This window comes from Amblyraja radiata, chromosome 24, assembly GCF_010909765.2.
Source record: "Amblyraja radiata isolate CabotCenter1 chromosome 24, sAmbRad1.1.pri, whole genome shotgun sequence".
NCBI classification, from domain to species: Eukaryota; Metazoa; Chordata; class Chondrichthyes; order Rajiformes; family Rajidae; genus Amblyraja; species Amblyraja radiata.
In genome coordinates this window covers 33,476,899-33,498,613 of record NC_045979.1, presented here as the reverse complement: position 1 = coordinate 33,498,613, position 21,715 = coordinate 33,476,899, and the positions used below count along the sequence as shown (strand labels likewise).

General features: G+C 46.0%; 1 protein-coding gene across 1 annotated transcript in view; it reads left to right on the top strand.

The window, feature by feature from the left end:
- The window catches only part of LOC116986997, a 114,330-nt gene that overhangs the window by 87,666 nt on the left and 4,949 nt on the right, over positions 1–21,715 (top strand). Inside the window, exons 16-18 of the mRNA XM_033042880.1 lie at positions 15,973–16,293; positions 18,699–19,019; positions 20,370–20,687. Of these exons, the coding sequence (XP_032898771.1) occupies positions 15,973–16,293; positions 18,699–19,019; positions 20,370–20,687 (960 nt within the window). The remainder of the gene's footprint in view (positions 1–15,972; positions 16,294–18,698; positions 19,020–20,369; positions 20,688–21,715) is intronic.

The window sequence follows — 21,715 nt, the reverse complement described above, 5'->3', positions numbered from 1 at the left end:
CTGAATCAGTGGAAAGTAAAACAGTTAACATTTCAGATCCAAGACCCATCATACAAAAGGAAAAGAGGGAAAAGAGGTGGGGGGAGATCATTGAAAGATCAATTAGTGAACGTCCTGTATAGAATGGATGTAGAGTGGATGTTTCCACTAGTGAGAGAGCCTAGGACAAGAGGTCATAACCTCAGAATTAAAGGAAATTCCTTTAGGATGGAGATGGGGAAGTATTTATTTAGTCAGACGGTAGTGAATGAGTAAATATTTGCCGCATTAGGCTGTGGAGGCTATCAATATATATTTTTAAGGCATTGATAGATAGATTCTTGATTACTACAGGTGCCATGCATTATGGAGAGAAGGCAGGAGAAAGAGGTTAGGAGGAAGAGATAGATCGGTCATTATTGCATGACGCAGTAGATGGATGGGCCAAATAGCTTAATTCTACTATCACATGCACTTTTGAAAACCTGTTGGCGCAGATAAGGTTAGGGCGATAGACACAAAATGCTGGAGTAACTGAGCGAAATAAGCAGCATGTCTGGAGAGAACGAATGTGTAATGTTTCGGTTTGAGACCCTTTTTCAGACTGATGTCAGGAGAATGGCAGTACAGAGATGAAATATAGTCGGAGACAATAAGACTGGTCAGATAACTGGGAAGGAGCGGGGAATGGAGGGAGAGGTAAAGCAAGGACTACTTGAAGTTAGGGAACTCAAGCTGGGGTGTAAGCTGCCCAAGCGAAATATGAGGTACTGTTCCTTCAATTTGCGCTGGGCCTCACTCTGACAATGGCGGTGGCCCAGGACTGAAAGTTTAGTGTGGGAATGGGAGGGAGTGTTAAAGTGTTTAGCAACCGGGAGATCAGGTATGGTTAGGCAGCTTTAGGGAGGGATGGGTAGAGCACAGGGAATATCTAAATGGTGGCCGACTAGGAAAAGGGGCGATGCAGCGAGACCTGGGTGTCATGGTACACCAGTCATTGAAAGTAGGCATGCAGGTGCAGCAGGCAGTGAAGAAATCGAATGGTATGTTAGCTTTCATAGCAAAAGGATTTGAGTATAGGAGCAGGGAGGTTCTACTGCAGTTGTACGGGGTCTTGGTGAGACCACACCTGGAGTATTGCGTACAGTTTTGGACTCCAAATCTGAGGAAGGATATTATTGCCATAGAGGGAGTGCAGAGAAGGTTCACCAGACTGATTTATGGGTTGTCAGGACTGTCTTATGAAGAAAGACTGGATAGACTTGGTTTATACTCTCTAGAATTTAGGAGATTGAGAGGGGATCTTATAGAAACTTATAAAATTCTTAAGGGGTTGGACAGGCTAGATGCAGGAAGATTGCTCCCGATGTTGGGGATGTCCAGGACAAGGGGTCACAGCTTAAGGATAAGGGGGAAATCCTTTAAAACCGAGATGAGAATAACTTTTTTCACACAGAGAGTGGTGAATCTCTGGAACTCTCTGCCACAGAGGGTAGTCGAGGCCAGTTCATTGGCTATATTTAAGAGGGAGTTAGATGTGGCCCTTGTGGCTAAGGGGATCAGAGGGTATGGAGAGAAGGCAGGTACGGGATACTGAGTTGGATGATCAGCCATGATCATATTGAATGGCGGTGCAGGCTCGAAGGGCCGGATGGCCTACTCCTGCACCTAATTTCTATGTTTCTATGTTTCTATGTTCCATACTGAACATTACGTAAAGTAACCAGAACAAGAGGGCAGATTCTTGCTCCGTAGTGCAAATATACTGCAGTACTTTTGGGGTTCCCCTAAATATAAAGTTGTGACAACATTCGTGTGTTGGAAGGAACTGCAGATGGTGGTTTACACTGAAGATAAACATAAAATGCACTAGCAATTAGCGGGTCAGAAGCGACATGTTGCCAGCAGCGCAACAGAAAATCTTCAAATATAGTAGTTCTCAGCTTAGCTGGATAAAATAAACAGATTGAGTATGTGTGAATGTGTATATATACACACTGAACGTTTTTCTCTCACCCGTTATGTACTATGTTTACATATTCTATTGTGCTGCAGCAAGTAAGATTGTCATTGTTCTATCTGGGACATATGACAATAAAACTCCCTTGACTATTGAAACGGAACAGGTGACGTTTCGAGTCGAGCCCCTTCTTCAGACTGAGAGTCAGGGGAAAGGGAAACGAGAGATATAGAAGGTACATGGAACACATGAATGAAATATATGAATGAATGATGTTTAAACCTGTTCCTGATATGGCTCTATCGACAACATATTTTCCAGAATCCAAGTACAATACATCACACGGTGAAGACAACAATGACACACAGGTAACAATGTGAAATATACATTTTCTGAGTGAAGAAGAATATATAATATTGAATTATCTGTGTTTACACATGCCGTTTAGCAACACCAGTCCACTCCAGTTAAGACATCCAGCGCAGAAACACGCCCTTTGGCCCACCGAGCCCACGCCGACTGGTGACCCCGCACACGAACACTATCCTACACACACTAGGAGCAATTTGCAATTAAACCAAACCAATTAACCTAAAATACAAACCTGTTGTAGGCGCTGTCAGGCAGCAACACTACCGCTGCTGCACCGTGCTGCGCTATCTTTGTGTTGTAAACAACAGCCATGGCTTGTTCTGTACACTGAACAGTTTGAGACCTACTTTGTAATAGACATCTGTTGAGGACCTTTCAAATCTATTAGGTTGTAAAATGGGATTTTGTTATATTTCAGGAAATGGCAGTGTTGGAAGGGAACCACGTTGATTCAAATCTGGAAAACACCAGGGCAGGTGGCCATTTGGACAACAATGAAGGTGGAATCACGTATGCAGTGGTGAATTGTCAAAGGAAGTCGAGATCAAGGCAGCATGCGGCTGAAAACGCTGTCGGCTACGCAGATGTCAATTTTCATCGCAACTGCCCAAAGGGCATTCGGAAACCCCACTGTACTGGGACTCCAGAGAACACTGAGTCAATCTATGCCTCTGTCGTTTCTTAGGAGAGATTTTTAATTCGGTGTGAGTTTTTGGCAACACTTGCTTTACACACTATTTAGATTACATTGCATTAATCTGTCCTATACGTTTTCAAAGATGAACACAAAATGCTGGACTAACTCAACAGGTCAGGCAGCATCTCTGGAGAAAATAGACAGGTGATGTTTGAAGTTGGGACCCATGTTCAGATGGTCTGTAGAAAGGTCCTGACCAAAAATGTTACCCATCAATTTTCACCAGAGATATTTCTTGACCATCTGCGTTACTCCAGCATTTTGGGCTCGTCTTTGGATAAACCGGCATCTTTTTATAGCTATACTTTGTCAAACACCTTCTGAGCGGTTTCGTTCAATTCATCAGGTGTAAGGGGTGATGGGGAGAAGGCAGGAGAGTGGTGTTAGGAGGGAGAGGTAAATCAGCGACGATTCAATGGTGGAGTAGCCTTGATGGGTCAAATTGCCTGCTCATATCACAAATGACCTTACGAATTACACTTACTTCTACGATCTCTTTCATCCGCCAGTATAATGACTGAGCCTAGATCATGCATACAAATGATAAAATGGCATTGGTTCCCATTCGTGTCATACCCACCCTCATTCCCTCCACCCACAAATTCTCCAACCCTCCCATCATCATTCCTTGCAAGGGTCAGCCTAAACACATCACACCCCATTGTCTCTGGGCCAAAATACAATGTGTTCAAGTCCATAAAGGGGCAATGGATCAAGCAAGAAAATTGGTTCAAGTGGATAGTGGGCTAAGGCAGAGATGCCCAAGATGCAGCAGAAATAAGTTCGATTGGAAATGCTGGTCTTAGCAGCATTGCTACATGACCTCTTCTCAACTCTAGAGGTACTCTGTTCGAAATATACAAAGTTCTTACAGAGCAGGAGAGTGCAGGTGAAGGGATTAGGGTTTCCATGGCACGTAGTGAGGAGTGGTAAGTAGGGCCGAAGGGCCTGTTTCTTCGTTGTATGAATCTATGACTCGAATACAACCTAGCCTGGGAACAATTGTTTCTTAGATATTGAAGGATCCATGGAAATATAACTAGTACTGGATATTGACATGATAAAGGATAAGGTATGGTTTTAATGCATAGTGTAGTTATGAAGGACCTAGTGGGGGCTGACATATTTGTTCATTAATTTGTTCACCCTACAGTACACATTTTTTTAACACATTTCCAGTCAATGTACAAACACATCAAAGGCCATCGTGCGATGGAAATAAATATTGTGCTCTGAGTCAAATGTGTGAGCTGCATCTTGCTGTGGTCAACGTGCTTCCTGTCAATATGAGCAGTTGAGCAAAACACAAAAAAACTTCAGTGGGTCTAGCAGCATCTCTGAATGGAAATGGGCAGATGACATTTCAGGTCAGGACCCTACTTCAGACTGGTGTTACTTTTCTCAGAATATGACTGCCACAGAAACCCACAACCATACAATGTGCATAGGTTAGAAAGTTTTTAGTGCAGAATTAGACCTTTCGGCATTTCAAGTCTACTCCATGATTCAATCATGGCTGATCTATCTTTCCCTCCCTTCCCCATTCTCCTTCCTTCTCTTTCTAACCCCTGACACCCCCATTGATCAGGAATTGTCAATCTATGTCAGAAATATCCATTGGATTGGCTCCCACAACCGTCTGTTAAAATAAATTCCACAGATTCACCACCCTCTGAGGAAAGAAATACGGCTGTTAACCTATCCTGTCCAGGTTCCCTCAGGTTCCTATTAAATCTGCCCCCCTCACCTTAAACCTATATCCTCTGGTTCTTAAACTATGGATGGGGGTTTAAGAGTTAATGTGTACATTACAGATTGCTTGTTGCGCGTGGTGAGCCTGCTTTACTTACTAAGAATTGCTAACTAATGAATGGTTTTGCAGAACTGCAAAAGGTATTGTGACTAAAAAGGGAAGAGTCCCGATACGGAGTTGTACTGCAGAGAAAAACACATCTGTTCTAAACAATCAGAACCGGTGCACGAATGTGCTGATTGTGTGATTAACTAGACCTGTGACTATTCATGTATAAATATGCTGCCTGTGCAAAGAATAATTGAGTGGGACCGCGAGGGGCAACGATAATGTAACCAGACTAGTGGACGCTCTCCCACTCCCGCATGCGTAATAAAGAGGACTTGTTACATTCTTAAAGTGACCAATGGGGTTTGTTGTTTGATAGCGCGGATAGAAATGTAACATTGCCGTAGTCGGCAGGATCTCACTGGGACCATCTCCGATGACTGAGTAAGCGGCTGCTGTCTGCTCCGGACCTCGAGGGGAGTGAAAAGTGCACTATCGGATCCATTAAGTCTGAACTCCCGAACGAGTTCCCATGAAACCCGGTCCCTCGATTGAGGATTATCTGGTTTCCTGCCGAGATCCACAAGAGCCAGAGGTAAGAGAAACATCGTTATAATAGACAAAGGGTAGGTTAATTGAACATTCAGACGAAGAAGAGTGGGGTCTGCGTAAATTAAGATAATAATTAAACATTCCCATCATAATTACTTGCAAGGGTCTGTCTAAGCACACCACAACTCATTGTCTCTGGTCCAAAATATTGTGGGTACAAGTCCGTAAAGGGGCAATGGATCAAGCAAGGACATGTGTTCAAGTGGATAGTGGGCTAAGGCAAATAAGCCCAAGATGTAAAATGATCCTCAAGCCTCGGTAAGGGGTCTCACTGAAACTTGGTCTAGACTGGATTTTACCTGCCTCAGTGACCAGTTGCAAATAAAATGATCCTAAGTGAGCCCATCCCTAGGTACTGCACAGCCAAGGGGAGATGGAGTAATGTAGCGTGGAACTGCAGAAATATTCACAGATGTTATAGCCTATTAGAAGGCAAAAATGAGTCAAGTGTGTTTTATTGTCATGTAGTTTGTACTTGCAGCAGCACAACAGAGTAATATACATGAATTCCTTTATCGTTTCTACTCACTGAGAATGCAAGGTAAAGTTAGGGGAGGAAGGTAATGTAGATGTGGTTGTGTAAAAGGCACTGAATGCTTTGTATCTGAGGGCATCTTCCCCAGGACATCTGTAACCAAAGTTGGCCAATTCGTAATTTAAAAAAAATTCTGAAAACAAGCCCAGAGTCCACGTGAAATCTTCCCGTCTACAACGTCCCTCCCCAGTACATGAGCACACGACCTACGAGCACCTCAGTGCCAACTGGTAGAGTACATCACTGCCTGAACTGTACATTTCTGGGTGAGATCCGAAACCAAGAAAATTCAACTGTCATGACCACAGAAATCCCCCACAAAAAAAGGCAATTTCTGTAGCAGAAGAAAGATCGATTGGAAATTCCGGTCTTAGCAGCATTGCTACAGGACCTCGTCTCAACTCTAGAGGTACTCTCTTCGAAATATACAAAGTTCTTACAGAGCAGGAGAGTGCAGGTGAAGGGATGAGGTTTTCCTTGGCTCAATTGTCCAGACACAGTGAGGAGGGGTAAGTTGGGCCGAAGGGCCTGTTTGTGTGTTGTATGACTCTATGACTCAAATACAATCTAGCCTGGGAATAAATGTTTCTTAGATATTACGGGATCTATGGAAATAGAACTAGTACTGGATATTGACATGATGAAGGATAAGCTATGAGTTTAATGCATAGTGTAGTTATGAGGGACCTACTGCAGCCTGACATATTTGTTCATTCATTTGTTCACCCTACAATACACATTTATATGTTTTGAACACATTTCCAGTCAATGTACAAACACGTCGGACCAGATCAGATACAGAATCAAGCCCTCAAGATCGCAGCCGAAGAACTGGCTCCAGTTTTGCAGTTCATTTTTCAACAATCGCTTGACTCGGGCGATGTTCCGCTGGATTGGAGGAAGGCTAACATCACTCCTCTCTTTAAGAAGGGTTCAACCACCAACCCAGCGAATTGTCGTCCTGTTTCACTAACAAGTACTTGCTGCAAATTGCTGGAGCACATTATTGATAGTAACCTGATGCGACACGTGAGCAAACATAATATTCTTGCCGACAACCAACATGCATTTAGGAGGCATAGATCATGCGAGTCTCAGCTTACCCTGACGACAAATGACCTGGCCAAGCACCTTGATAATAACGTCATCGTGGATTTAGTTGTTCTAGACTTTTCTAAAGCATTTGATGTAATCCCACACCAGAGACTGCTTCGGAAGCTTGACTTCTATGGTATTCGTTCCAACACGAAACGATGGATTTCCAGTTTCCTGACAAAACGTCTTCAGCGTGTGTGTGTGAACGGAAAGGGCTCCAATTGGCATCCATTGTTGAGTGGTACACCTCAGGGCACAGTACTTGGCCCACACCTATTTTTGCTTTACATAAATGACATCCATGAAAAAGTCGCAAGTACGACCAGACTATTCGCTGATGATTGTTTGCTGTACCGTCCAATTAAGTCAGCGGATGATGAAGGTGCTCTCCAAAAGGATCTCGATATTATGGTTGCGTGGTCACAACAATGGGGCATGCAGTTCAACCCTTCCAAATGTGAAACTGTGTGTCACCAGAAAGAGGAATCCAGGCGAAACATCTTACAATATACTTGGTGCCACCCTTGATAAATCCACACAAACCAAATATCTTGGCATCAAATTGCAGAATGATCTGCGTTGGAATGGTCAGACTCATCATGCAACAGTGAAAGCAACAGGTGTCCTAAACTTCCTGAGGCGCAACTTTTATCATTGTTCAACTTCTGTCAAGGAGAAGCTGTATTTCACCCTCGTTAGACCTCATTTGGACAACGCAGTTGCAGCATGGGACCCATACACAAATAAAAACATTTCTTCCATCGAACGTGTCCAAAGACAGGCAGCTCGATTTGTTACTAACACCTATGAGAAAGAAGCGAGTGTCACAAAACTTCTGAATTCTCTGGGGTGGAACCCTCTCCAAGACAGACGTGAAGCTCACCGTTTGACCTGTTTTTACAAAATGTTAAATGGTCAGCTAGACATAGATTAGGACCTACACCAAACCCAAACCAATTAGGAGCAGACGAGGGCATTCGATCCAATTTGTGATCCCAGCTACAAATAAAGATGTATACAGCAATTTGTTCTTCCCACGCACAATTAAAGCATGTAATAATCTCCACCAAACTATAGTTACCCGACCAGATGCAACTAAATTTAAAGTAGCACTTTCTTCCCAATAACCCTTTCTGGCTTAATCCCTCCCTTCACCACCTGAAGTTTAAATTCCAGTTGGAATATTTTGGAGGACCAAGAAACCAAGAACCAAGAACATCAAAGGCCAATGAGCAATGGAAATAAATATTGTGTTCTGAGTCAAATGTGTGAGCTACATCTTGCTGTGGTCAACGTGCTTCCTGTTAATATGAGCAGTTGAGCAAAACAAAAAAAACACTTAAGTGGGTCAAGCAGCATCTCTGAAAGGAGATGTGCAAGTGACATTTCAGGCCAGGACCCTACTTCAGACTGGTGTTACTTTTCTCAAGATATGACTGCAGCAGAAACCCACAAACAAACAATGTTCATAGATTCATAAGTTCTAAGTGCAGAATTAGGCCTTTCGGCACATCAACTCTACTCGGCATTCAATCGTGGTTGATCTATCTTCCCCTATCAACTCCATTCACCTGCCCTCACTCCATAACCCCCGACTCCCACACTAATCAGGAATCTGTCAATCTCTGCCTAAAAAATATCCTTCGAATTGGCTTCCGCAGTTGTCTGTTGAAGTAAATTCCACAAACTCACCACCCTCTGTCTGAAGACATTTGGCCTATTTCACTCTAAACCTATCCAGTCCAGCTTCCATTCGGTACCTATTAAATCTTTCCCCCTCACCCTAAACCAACGTCTCTGGTTCTCAAACTATGTCCTCTGGTTCTCAAATATTCAGTAAGAACATGTAGAGTATAAGAATGTACACAAAAATTCTGGAGAAACTCAGCGGGTGCAGCAGCATCTATGCAGCGAAGGAAATAGGTAACGTTTCGGGCCGAAACCCTTCTTCAGACTGATAGGGGGTGGCAGGGAGAAGGAAGGAAACAAAGGAGGAGGAGGAGCCCGAGGGCTGAGGAAGGGGAGGAGACAGCAAGGGCTAACAAAATTGGGAGAATTCAATGTTCATGCCCGTCGGATGCAGGCTCCCCACGCGGAATATGAGGTGCTGTTCCTCCAATTTCCGGTGTTGCTCACTCTGGCAATGGAGGAGACCCAGGACAGAGAGGTCGGATTGGGAATGGGAGGGGGAATTGAAGTGCTGAGCCACCGGGAGTTCAGGTAGGTTCTTGCGGACCGCGCGGAGGTTTTCGTCGAAACGGTCGCCCAACCTCCGCTTGGTCTCACCGATGTAGATCAGCTGACATCTAGAGCAGCGGATGCAGTGGATGAGGTTGGAGGACATACAGGTGAACCTCTGTCGCACCTGGAACGACTGCTTGGGTCCTTGAATGGAGTCGAGGGGGGAGGTAAAGGGACAGGTGTTGCATTTCGAGAGCACCTTGCCCTGGCAGGTCAGTGGGTTTCAGGTAGAACACAGTGGCACAGCGGTAGAGTTGCTGTCTTACAGCGCATGAGACCCAGGTTCGCTGGTGACCTCTGCTGCTGTCTGTATGGAGTTTGTACGTTCTCCTTGAATCCGCATGGGTTTTCTCTGGGTGCTCCGGTTTCCTCCCACAATCCAAAGACATACAGGTTTGTAGGTTCGTTTGCACAGTAAATTGTATATGGGGTGAACACTGGTTGTCACGGTCTCGATGGGCCGAAGAGCCCGTTTCAATGCTGTGTCAATAAAGTTTTCTTGCCAATTACACAATCCAGAAGTAGATGGATAACAGTTTTGTCCAGAGCACAGCTGCCTTGTGTAGCTCTGTGGTTGTGCAACACAATGCAACGCAAAAAGGATCTGACTGGGGAGCCCTTCCCACCAACACACAAGGAAGGATGTTCACAGTCGGCCTGCAAACCCATCGGGGAGGAAGTGCCATAGACTTAACTCTGCGGTTTGCTTGCTAGTTTGCAAGCATGCAGCTCCCATACTGCTAAACAGGGTTCAATCCTTGTGCTTGCCTGCAAGGTAAATTGAAGGATATGTCAGACAATCACACATTGGCACAGCAAGTGGTGCCGCTGCCTCACAGCATCCGAGTCCTGGGTTCGATCCTGACCTCGAGTGTTGTCTGTGTGGAGTTAGCACGTTCTCCCTGTGACCATGATCGTTTCTTCCGGGTGTGCGGATTTCCCCCCACATCCCAAAGACGTGTGGGTTTGTAGGTTAATTGGCCCTCTGTTAATTCACCCTCGTGTGTAGGGAGTGGATGCGAAAGTGGTCGCCGTGGACTGGGTGATCCGAAAGACCATGCTGTATCACTCTGTAAATTAGTTTACCGAGTGCAGTTTAGTGTGCGTTGTGATATTTGAGACAGAGACTTTAAGATTTTGCCTTCCACCACAGTGAGGAGGTGTTTGGTGAACTCACTGTGGTGGATGTTAAATTTGTGTTGATTGTGTGTTTTTGCCATTTAAAAAAATTATATGTATGACTGCAGGGAAACAAAATTTCGTTCAGACCGAAAGGTCTGAATGACAATAAAACGAATCTAATCTAATCTAATCTAATATTTGGATGATCTTAAACTGTTGATGGGAGGAAGATGATAATTTACACGAGAGACCTTTGGAATAGCCAACACACTGGAAATGCATTTCAGAAACAGATGGGATGCGACGGTGTGATGAAAGACTAATGCATGGGAGATTGTTTTGAATACTAGAAGGATGGTCATCGTTATCACAGGCCTTCTGAGCAGCATGAAAGGTCACCCTCTCAGAGGTTTGCATTCGCAGTCAAACTAATTATACATGAGAAAAAAGTGTTGCTCACGCTCTGAATACCCAGATACATTAACAGGGAATCAGTCCCCAGAGCTCAACAGACTGCGGTCAGTCCACCCGGGCCAGGGCAGCCCGCTTCCAACCCCCACTTCAGGGATCAGTCACTCCCTCCCCCACACTACTCGCTCTCTCTCTCTCTCTCTCTCTCCCTCTGCCCCGTCAAGCGCCCCCACCCCAAGCAGTCGCTGTCCACCCTCCGTCAGGCAGCCAGCCAGCCTCTCCACTTGGACACTTCCCTGGTGGTAAGGAGAATAAACTCATCTTTCGCCCCATCAGCCGTCGCACACAGCACATAATCCTCCGACATGTTCGCCACCTCTAACGGGATCCCACCACTAGCCACGTCTTTCAATCTCCACTGCTTTCTGCTTTCCGAAAAGACAGTTCCCTCCGTAACTCCCTGGTCAACTCCCTGGCCTTTCCCAAACAAACCACCCCTTCCCCAGGAACCTTCCACTGTAATTGCAGGAGATGCAACATCTGTCACTACACCATCCCCCTCTACTCCGCACAAGTATCCCAACAGTCTTTTCGCGTGTCAGAAGTGCACTTGCATCTCCTCCAACCTCATCTACTATACCGCTGTTCCATGTGTGAACTACTATGTATCGGGGAGACCTTGCGCAGACTCGGCGATCGTTTCGCTGAACAACTCCGCTCAATCTGCCTGGGCCTACGCTACTTCCCGATTGCTAAACAGTTTGACTCCCCCTCTCATTCCCAAACTGATCTTTCTGTCCTGAACCTCCTATAATGACAATGAGAGGCCAACGCAAATTGGAGGAACAGCGCCTCCTATTTCGCTTGGGCAGCTTACAACCCAGCCGTTTGAATATTGACTTCTCCAACTTGAAGTAAACCTTGCTTTACTCCTGTCTCCATCCCACCCCGTCCTAGTTCTCCAATTAGTTGCACTGTTTTCCTGATGATATTTCACTGATTGTGTGCCTCGTTGGCATTTTCCCTTCGACTGGCAATGGTCCATTCTACATTTTCCTTTAGCATTGTCACCTTTGATCACTTGTTTTCACACCTTACCCTTCCAAACACTTTGTTGAGAAGTGTTTGCAGAAGTCATGGGTCAAAGGTGGTGGGACGTGTGGACGGAGGTGGATCGTGTTTCTAGCTTCAGGTACCTGGGAGTCAACATCTCCGATGACCTCTCTTGGACCCACAATACCTCAACTCTGATCAAGAAGGCTCACCAGCGTCTCTTCTTCCTGAGGAGACTGAAGAAGGTCCATCTGTCTCCTCAGATCCTGGTGAACTTCTACCGCTGCACCATCGAGAGCATCCTTACCAACTGCATCACAGTATGGTATGGCAACTGCTCTGTCTCCGACCGGAAGACATTGCAGAGGGTGGTGAAAATTGCCCAACGCATCACCGGTTCCTCGCTCCCCTCCATTGAGTCTGTCCAAAGCAAGCGTTGTCTGCGGAGGGCGCTCAGCATCGCCAAGGACTGTTCTCACCCCAACCATGGACTGTTTACCCTCCTACCATCCGGGAGGCGCTACAGGTCTCTCCGTTGCCAAACCAGCAGGTCCAGGAACAGCTTCTTCCCGGCGGCTGTCACTCTACTCAACAACGTACCTTGGTGACTGCCAATCACCCCCCACCCCCCGGACACTTATTATCACTTATTATTATTTATTTAAATCATTTGCTATGTCGCTCTTCCAGGGAGATGCTAAATTCATTTCGTTGTCTCTGTACTGTACACTGACAATGACAATTAAAATTGAATCTGAATCTGAATCTGAAAGGTGAATGAAGACGGAATGTAATTGTTATGCTGCATCGTTATGCTGCAGTGTTTTAGTTGAGCAAGTAAACAGGAAATAGCTCCTAACAAAAGATCATTTACTGAGGGTCGCCAACGCTCAGCTAACATCAGTGGCGGACACATCAGTGTGTTACACCCATACCACGTGATGCACAACATTGCCATTGATGTACACAACCCGAATAAACTGCACTGTTCCCCTGTAAGTAACACACCCAGAACGATAGCCCGCAGCAGATATTAGGTTATATTATAATGCAAATAGTTGCCTACAGAACGAAATATTTGCAAGTAGATGTACACAATGAGCCAATAGAATGTACATGAACACAACTCTGATTATTTATTAGCTCTGTATTGCGAAGAAGACAAGTTAACAATTCAATTCACTGTGCATATTTTACCTTGCTTTAACTTCACTAAGTGTATCACTTCGCCCTTGTTTGAGTTACATTACACATGTCATTTACATTCCACATCCCGCTTTCCCAGCTGATCTCCAGCCTGAGGTAATTGTAGACAAACCTCGTCACAGTCCACTAGAATTTTTCATTTTCAAAACATGGATCTCATGACAATAGTGTTTCAAAGTTGAATTGAAGAGTTGAAGGAGAGAGGAGAGGGTCAAACTCCAATTAACCTCAGCTGATTTCAGGTGAAAACCCCCTACTTCCTGACGCCAACTTCCTGTTTTGCCCCTTGTCAACAGTAATATGTCACAACAAAAGTTCCAATGATTATATTTTTGATCTGCCGGTCCACTTACAAATTCAACAAGAGGGAATAATCCAGTTAGACGTTTCTAATTTCTCAATGTCATATTTTAACCAACGTATTATTGTTTACATGAAGGGTCCCGACCCGAAACGTCACCTATCAATTTTCTCCACAGGTGCTGCCTGGCCCGCAGAGTTGCTCCTGCATTTTTTGCCTATCAATATTTCCACCACTGTTCAGTGTTAACAGACTCTGAGTACAGAGATAACCGCCGCTCCATCCTTACGGATACATCATACTTGACGAAGTGGCTGAAGCAGCTGCAATAACAACATGTAACAGACACTTGGACAGGTCCATGGATAGGGAAGTTTTGGGGAGATATGGGTCGAACGTGGGCAAATTTGACTAACTTAGATGAGCACATTGGTCTCAGGCGTTGGAGAGAAGGGCCTGTTTCCGTGACGTATGACTATGTGATCATCTGACCCAACGTGTCGAGCTGCTGCTGGCTCGCTATGGTTCACGATGTGACTTCCTGTTCCCTTCTTCCTCATTGCTATTTGAGAGATGCGGTTGTATCTGAGAGCTCAGAGCTGAACGACAGGCAGAAAAGTGCTGGCCTTGTCACTATGGATAAAACAATGTGGATTCCCATACTTCTCATCGCCTCGCTGCCCGGTGAGTGAAAGCCAGATGTTGCTATTCCAATGTTCAATGTTAGTTGGGGTCCCGTGCACCCTTTCCACAGCAGAGATGGTTAAGTGTGTGCAGACATGTAATGGGGGAAATGAAATTCAGTGCATTGTGGTGATGGATCTGAAATCACATTTGAATATCGAGACTATGTTCGTAGTTTATCCACTACCCGTGGTCTAACTGCATCACGATGATAGTTTACATTGAACGGCAGTTACATTGAGAATATAAACTGTCCCCGATGAGCAGCAGGACATTTGGCTCCCAATTCAGTTTAGTTTATTGTCACATGGACCGAGATACAGTGAAAAGCTTTTTTCTTGCGTGCTAACCAGCCAGCAGAAAGACAATACATGATTACAATCGATCCTCATACAGTGCATAGATACATGAAAAGGAAAGTTAAAGCCAGCAAATTCCGATCAAGGGTAGACCGAGGGTCATCAAAGAGGTAGACGGAAGATCGGCATTGCTCTCTGGATGTGGCAGGATGTTTCAGATGCCTGATAACAGCTGGGAAGAATCTGGCGGCGTGCGTTTTCACGTTCGTAACGCTCTCCGGGAAGGGACCCGCTTTATTAGATTAGATTAGAGTAGAGTAGATTAGATTAGATTAGATTTACTTTATAAATCCCTTTATTCAGGGGAAGTTCAGATGTCCTTGCAGCACACTAATAAAAATACAACATAGCAATCAAGAAGTTCAACACCAAACACAAAAACAGGGCACAAAGTCCAGACCCCATCCTCTTGTCCACCCAGAGTCGGGCCTATTGAGGCCTCCACAGTCGCCCCCACGGCGCCCGATGTTCTCGCCGGGTGATGGTGCGTCGGGAGAACCCTCAGCGGCTTGGGGTGCCAGGAATGGCCGCGTTCCTACCGGGAGACCGCGGCTTCCAAGCCAACAGACCGCGTTGAACGGAGCTCCACACACTGGCGATCTCGGCGAGAGATCCCAGGCTCCGGGATGTAAAGTTCAGCACCGCAGCTGGCCGCTCCACAGAACCGCGGCTCCACAATGTTTTCATCGGCGGTCCCAGCATACTGGAGTTCCAGCGCGGCGACCCAGGAAAGGCATCGCCCGCTCCGCGACAGCGCTCCGGCGTTGTGCCGCCGCCAAAGCCGAGGTTCTGGCCAGGTCCCCTCAGGGAAACGTCGCTCCAGGACCCGCTGGTAGGCCGCGAGGACAGGTCGAAGGTGCTGCTCGGAGGAAGGCAGCCTCTCCGACCAGGTAGGGAATTGAAAAAGCAGTTTCCCCCTCCCCCCCGCCCCCCACCACCCCCCACACATAAAAATATTAGACCCCCCGACTACACACTTTAACATACTAAAAATAATAAAAAAGAAGTGAAAAAACCGGACAGCTGCAGGACAGGCAGCCGTTCAGGACAGCGCCTCCTCAGGGATTGTAACCCGTCTGTCCTCTGTCCTCAGTCAGGGCGTTGTAAAGGCGGTGAAGGTCTAAACACGGGTCCGGCCCAGTGTCGGTTGAGAGATGAATGTTGGCAGCGCAGCCGGCGGCAGCGCCAATCAAATAGCAAAGTGGGGTCTTTCTGTAGGATGAGAGGCCGGGCACCGCCTGGGATTATTGAAAGGCAGCTCCTGCAACACTGCCGCGCTCCCTCAGTACCGCACTGCGATCCCAGCCCAGTTTCTGCTCAGGGATCTGGAGTGGGAAGTGAACCCTAATTGTACTGACCCGGGGACACAACTGACACAACTGGTACAATAACAGCACTGCCTGCACTTCAGACCGGAGACATTGGCCGTGAAGCAATATGACACATCATGGAACGATTTAAGTTTTCTTTCATGTAATCTTCAAAATGTATCTATTTCCATTAAACAGTTAATTTGCTCTCCATCTGAAAGTTTCTCCCCTCAGTTTCAGGTGAAGTGTGGGGACAGGGGGATATAAGAGGAGTTGTGGGAAGAGCGATCACAATCGATTGTCACTATGCAGCAGAGAACCGCTCACACACAAAATACTGGTGCCGTGGGAGGAGTCGCCAATGTACAGTATTAGTGAAAACAAATGGGCTACACGGACGGAGTGGAAGAGTGTCAATCACAGATAACCCGGCACGAGGAACATTTACTGTGACTGTGGAGGATCTTCACTCTGGAGATACAGGATGGTACAGATGTGGAATTACAACATCTGCCGCCCTTCCAACGTTTATCGTACAACTCCAAGTATCTGACGGTACGTTTCGCAGCGATTGACTGGACGTCACCACTGAAATGCCTGATCCATGTTTTCTCCGGGAAGGGTCAGGGCAGCACCGATATCCAGAGGCTCCGCAGCAGTGCAGAGACCTGCGGGGAGCGGGCGGGGGGTCGGGAAACCACACTCATGTTGCTCGCACCCAGTGCGGGCTCTGTCCCACTGAGCCGCCACCACTTCAAGTGGGATGCTCAGAACATTCCCCTACCTCTGAACTGTATGAAATGTCACCCTGTCAGAGGTTTGCATTCCGACTCAAACTAATAATCTGACAGATCAGTGAGAATCAAGTGTTGCTCGCGGTCTGAATACCCGGAGAATAATAAACAGGGAATCAGTCCCCAGAGCTCAACAGACAGTATTTATTCCGCCCGGGGCAGGTCATCCTGCTCCCCGACCCCACCTCAGGGATCAGTCACTCCCTCCCTACCCCGCGCCCTCTCTCCCCCTCTGCCCCGTCAATGCGCCCCCACCCCCAGCAGCCACTGTCCACCCACCGCCCGGCAGCCACCCAGCCTCTCCACCCCGACATTTCCCAGGTGGTAAGCAGAATAAACTAATCTTTCACCCCATCAGCCGTCGCACACAGCATATAATCCTCGGTCGCATATAATCATCCGACATTTTCGCCACCTACAACGGGATCCCACAACTAGCCACATATTTACATCTCCACCGCTTTCTGCTCTCCGAAGTGACAGTTCCCTCCGCAACTCCCTGGTCAACTCGTCCTTTCCCACCCAAACCACCCCTTCCCCAGCAACTGCAGCGGATGCAACACCTGTCCATACACCTCCCCCCTCTACTCCGTCCAAGGACTCCAACAGTCTTTTCGGGTGAGGCAGAGGTTCACATGCATCTCCACTAACCTCATCTACTATATCCGCTGCTCCAGGTGTGAACAAGCGGATACAGTAGATGGGAGACCAAGCGCAGACTCGGCGATCGTTTCGCTGAACAACTCCGCTCAGTCTGCCTTGGCCTACGCTACTTCCCGATTGCTAAACACTTTAATTCCCCCTCCCATTCCCAAACTGATCTTTCTGTCCTGGACCTCCTCCACTGTCAGAGTGAGGCCGAACGCAAATTGGAGGAACAGCGCGTCATATTTCGCTTGGGCAGCTTACAACCCATTGGTTTGAATATTGACTTCTCTAACTTCGTCACCCTTTCTTTTACCCACCCCCCCCCCCCCCCCATTAGCTTCAATGACATCTTGATTATATTTTACTAATTGTATGCCTTGTTGTCACCTTCCCTTCAGCTGACAATTATCGATTCTACATTTTCTTTTGATCAGTTGTTTTCACACCTTATCCTTTCTTTTCTCTTCTGTCTCCCTTTCTCATGACCCTCAGGCTGAAGAAGGGTCGCGGCTCGAAACGTCACCCATTACTTCTCTCGAGAGATGCTGCCTGCTCCGCTGAGATACTCCAGCATTTTGTGTCTATCTTAAAGGGATCGTAATTAATTTTCGCCTTTCAATTCCAAGGCATTGAATAGGGTTTTTGGCACGCTGGTCTTCATCAGTGAGGACATTCAGAAAATAATTTGAAATAATCTGCATCAGACGTGCAGATGTTGAGTCCACACTTTGGGAATTGTGTTCAGCTTTAGTCCCTCAGCTCCAAGAAAAGCGCCGTTGACGTGGACAGCGTGCAGAAAGGTTTTAGGGCGACGCTGCCTGGACAGGATGGGATTGACGCAGGGAGCGATTGGACAAACTCAGACTTCATTCCTTGGTGTGGAAATGATTGAGCGACGAACTTATAGAAATGTACCAATCACGAGAAGCATGTTCATTTTCCCACGATGTGTGGGATGAGAAAGTGGAGGACAGAGGTAATGGGAACTATTGAAAGAGGGTGCCATTGGCCGTAGTGGCACGTTTTGTACAGATGAGTGGCCGAAGCTGAACACAATTCGCCCACGTTCGACCTCAACAACATATGTACAACTGAAACATAACATCCCAACTTCTGTTTTGAGGGACAACATTGTCCACACATTGGGTGATATTTATATGGAACCTGATGCCAGAGGAAGTTGTTGAGGCAGTTAGAATAATAGCATTTAAAATACATTTTGGACAGTTGAGTAGATTGGGATCATTGCAAGTGATAAAGCAGAAACGTGGACATATGGAAATGGCCTAGAAAGACATGTTGGTCGGCATGAATGAGCTGTTGTGATGGGCATCTTTCGGTTCTCTATAACTCTAACCTTCTTCAGTTTCTGGGCTTCGCACACTCACAGAGATGTAGATGAGCCGGTGAGATATCAAACGGACGGTTCGGGCTGAGATAAAGGGCTGCTGAGATTTAGCATGTGTTTGGTGTTTAACTGTTCATACAGGTGACTGAATGTTTGCTCCATTCCCACAGAACACGTGTCTGCTCCTGTGCTCAGATATCTGTCACCAGCAAATGCCTCACGTCTCGGAGGCTCAGTGTCAGTGTCGTGTGAGTCTGTCCGTGGATCCCTTCCCATCCATTACACATGGTTTGAGAAGAACGAGCATGGGTGGTCAACGATCTTGTATGACAATCAACTGGATCTGAGTTGTGAAATCCTCGGAGGTCAACACCGTCAATATTACTGCACGGCCGCAAATACTCATGGGACAAACCCCAGTGAAATACTCAACGTGAAAGTCTTCAAAGGAGCAGCAACGTGCAGTTATGTGACAGAAATGAACTATACAGGTGAGTGTTATTTTCCCGTGGGAATACAGTTTCACAATTCCTCTCGTGTTCTTGGAGCTGCTGCTTTTCACCTTGTGGTGATGTTCGTGGGTTTCTAGGTATTTGAAGGCGGCATCATTGCAGCCACCGTGAGCTCATGGCGTAAAAGCGAGAATTTGATTGGGGGACTGGCAAATAATTGCTTGTTGCTTTCACCTGGGAGGTGTTGAGCTTCGAAAAGAGCGAAAGACCTGCACTTATCACAACGGGTTGAGAGCATTCTATCAAATTTCTGCCTTCAGCCTTAAAAATGATTTTCTGGCGGCCGTTTAAGATCTCACAGTTACTTTGAGACAGAGAATGCAACCAAATTAATTATAATTGATCCATCATCATTTATAAATAGGGATGTACAATTTCATGGTAGACAAAAGTGCTGGAGAAACTCAGCGGGTGCAGAAGCATCTATGGAGCGAAGGCCACGTTTCGGGCCGAAACTCTTCTTTAGACATGTCTAATGTGCAATTTCATGATCATGTTCATGATTTTAACTCTGTTAATTTGTGAGAATCACTGGAACTCTCACAAAATTAATTTGGAATCTACTTGGCCGTCACTCCATCACATATAACCCTTACTTTTGTCAAAGATAATTTTGGAATGAAACTCCCGGTAGGTGTGGAGACGGTCAGATTGGAAGTCCAGAAGAGAGTGTGGAAGGTTTACATCAGTGAGAACAAGCGCAGCCAAGGCCAGTGCATCTTAAACTATTTCAGTGTCATTCACCCTTGAGTCTTTATCACAAAATTTCCTTCAACCTCTACTAAATTTTCTTATGTTTTTTTGGTAATATTCATCTTATTCTCCCTTGTGTATAATTTTATAAATTATTTATTTTGTCACATGAGCAAAAAAAAAAACATGAATTAGCTAATTCACCCCAAAATAATCTCATTCACCCTTGGGTGAACCATTCACCAGTTTAAGAAGCAGTGGCCTAGGCTTCTGCTGAACACTTGTGCTTCGTCTGTCATGACCCAGAATCGCGCTTGATAGACACCCCATCCTCAACGTCCCCCGCTGATGCAGAGCAGCAGCAGTTTGCACCATCTGCACGATGCACTACAGCAACTCACCAAGACTCCCTAGACAGCGCCTTCCAATTGCAACAGGCTGGGAAGCGCTTTGGAACGACCTGTGCAAGTGGTGAGGGACGGTGTACAGAATCTGTCTCTCGTCGCAATCTAGGTCGAATTCAACACAGTTAGGAAAATGATTGTGCGGACTCCCCTGTACACATTGATGAATACTATAATGTGTATGTTTGTGAAAGGCTAATTTTGCTCTTCAATTTACGAAATATGTTTCCAGTTTCAGGTGCACTTTGGGCTGAGAGCGAAGTAAGAGGGGTTGTGGGAAGAGCGATCACAATCGATTGTCACTATGCAGCAGTGTACCGCTCACACACAAAATACTGGTGCCCTGGGACAAGTCGCCAGTGTACACATGTAGTGGAAACAAATGGGAAATATGGACAGAACGGAAGCGTGTCAATCACAGATAACCCGGCACGAGGAATATTTACTGTGACTGTGGAGGATCTTCACTCTGGAGATACAGGATGGTACAGATTTGGAATTACTGCACCTGGCGAACCAACATTTCAAGTACACCTCCAAGTATCTGAAGGTAGGTTTCCCAATGAGTGACTTTATGTCTCCACTTTGGCATCTGCATAAAACATTTGTTAGGTGGGAGTCTGGTGCACAGTTCTGGTCGCCGCTTCATAAAACAAAAGATGTGAAAGGTTTGGAGAGGTTACAGAAAAGGTTCACCGGGATGTTTAGTTGTAGTTTACAAATGCAACATTGAAACGGATCCTTCGGCCCACCGAGTCCACACCGACTAGCGACCACAGGTCACACTAGTTCTATGTTATTCCACTTTCCCATTCGCTCCCTACACACAATTCTACAATACCGCCATTCACACACCTCATTAGTGCAACAGTATCACCATCAACTATTTTTTACAAGGAAGTTAAAAAGTTGTTAATCGTGATACTGTTGCGCTAATGAGGTGTTTGAATGTTGGTATTGTAGAATTGTGGCAGAGATTCAGATTAAAAGAAAATTAACTGCAGATGCTGGAATTGTAAAACAAAGAGAGATAGTGCTGCTGTGTACTGGTACAGTGGCAGACATAGACATAGAAACATAGAAAATAGGTGCAGGAGTAGGCCATTTGGCCCTTTAAGCCTGCACCGCCATTCAATATGATCATGGTTGATCATTCAACTCAGTATCCTGTACCTGCCTTTTCTCCATACCCCTTTAGCCACAAGGGCCACATCTAATTCCCTCTTAAATATAGCCAAAGAACTGGCCTCAAATACCTTCTGTGGCAGAGAGTTCCAGAGATACGCCACTCTCTGTGTAAAATTCACCCAGAAATTCACCACTCTCTGCCAGACATGGTAGTTCTGGCAGCTGGGAGGATGGAGAGAAGTGTAATTCTGGTAAATGGATTGTGAGGAGAGGGAGCTTTTTGACAGGCAATTTGGCTGTCGCTTGGAAATGCAACATCTGAGTAGCTGACATTGTCCTCATCTGTACTGGAGTGTCCCTGTCCATTTCCTTCATAATTGCACTCCTGCATACACAGTTTAATTTTGATTAGACAAATGGGTAGCTTCCTTGTTGCTTTGAATATCTGGC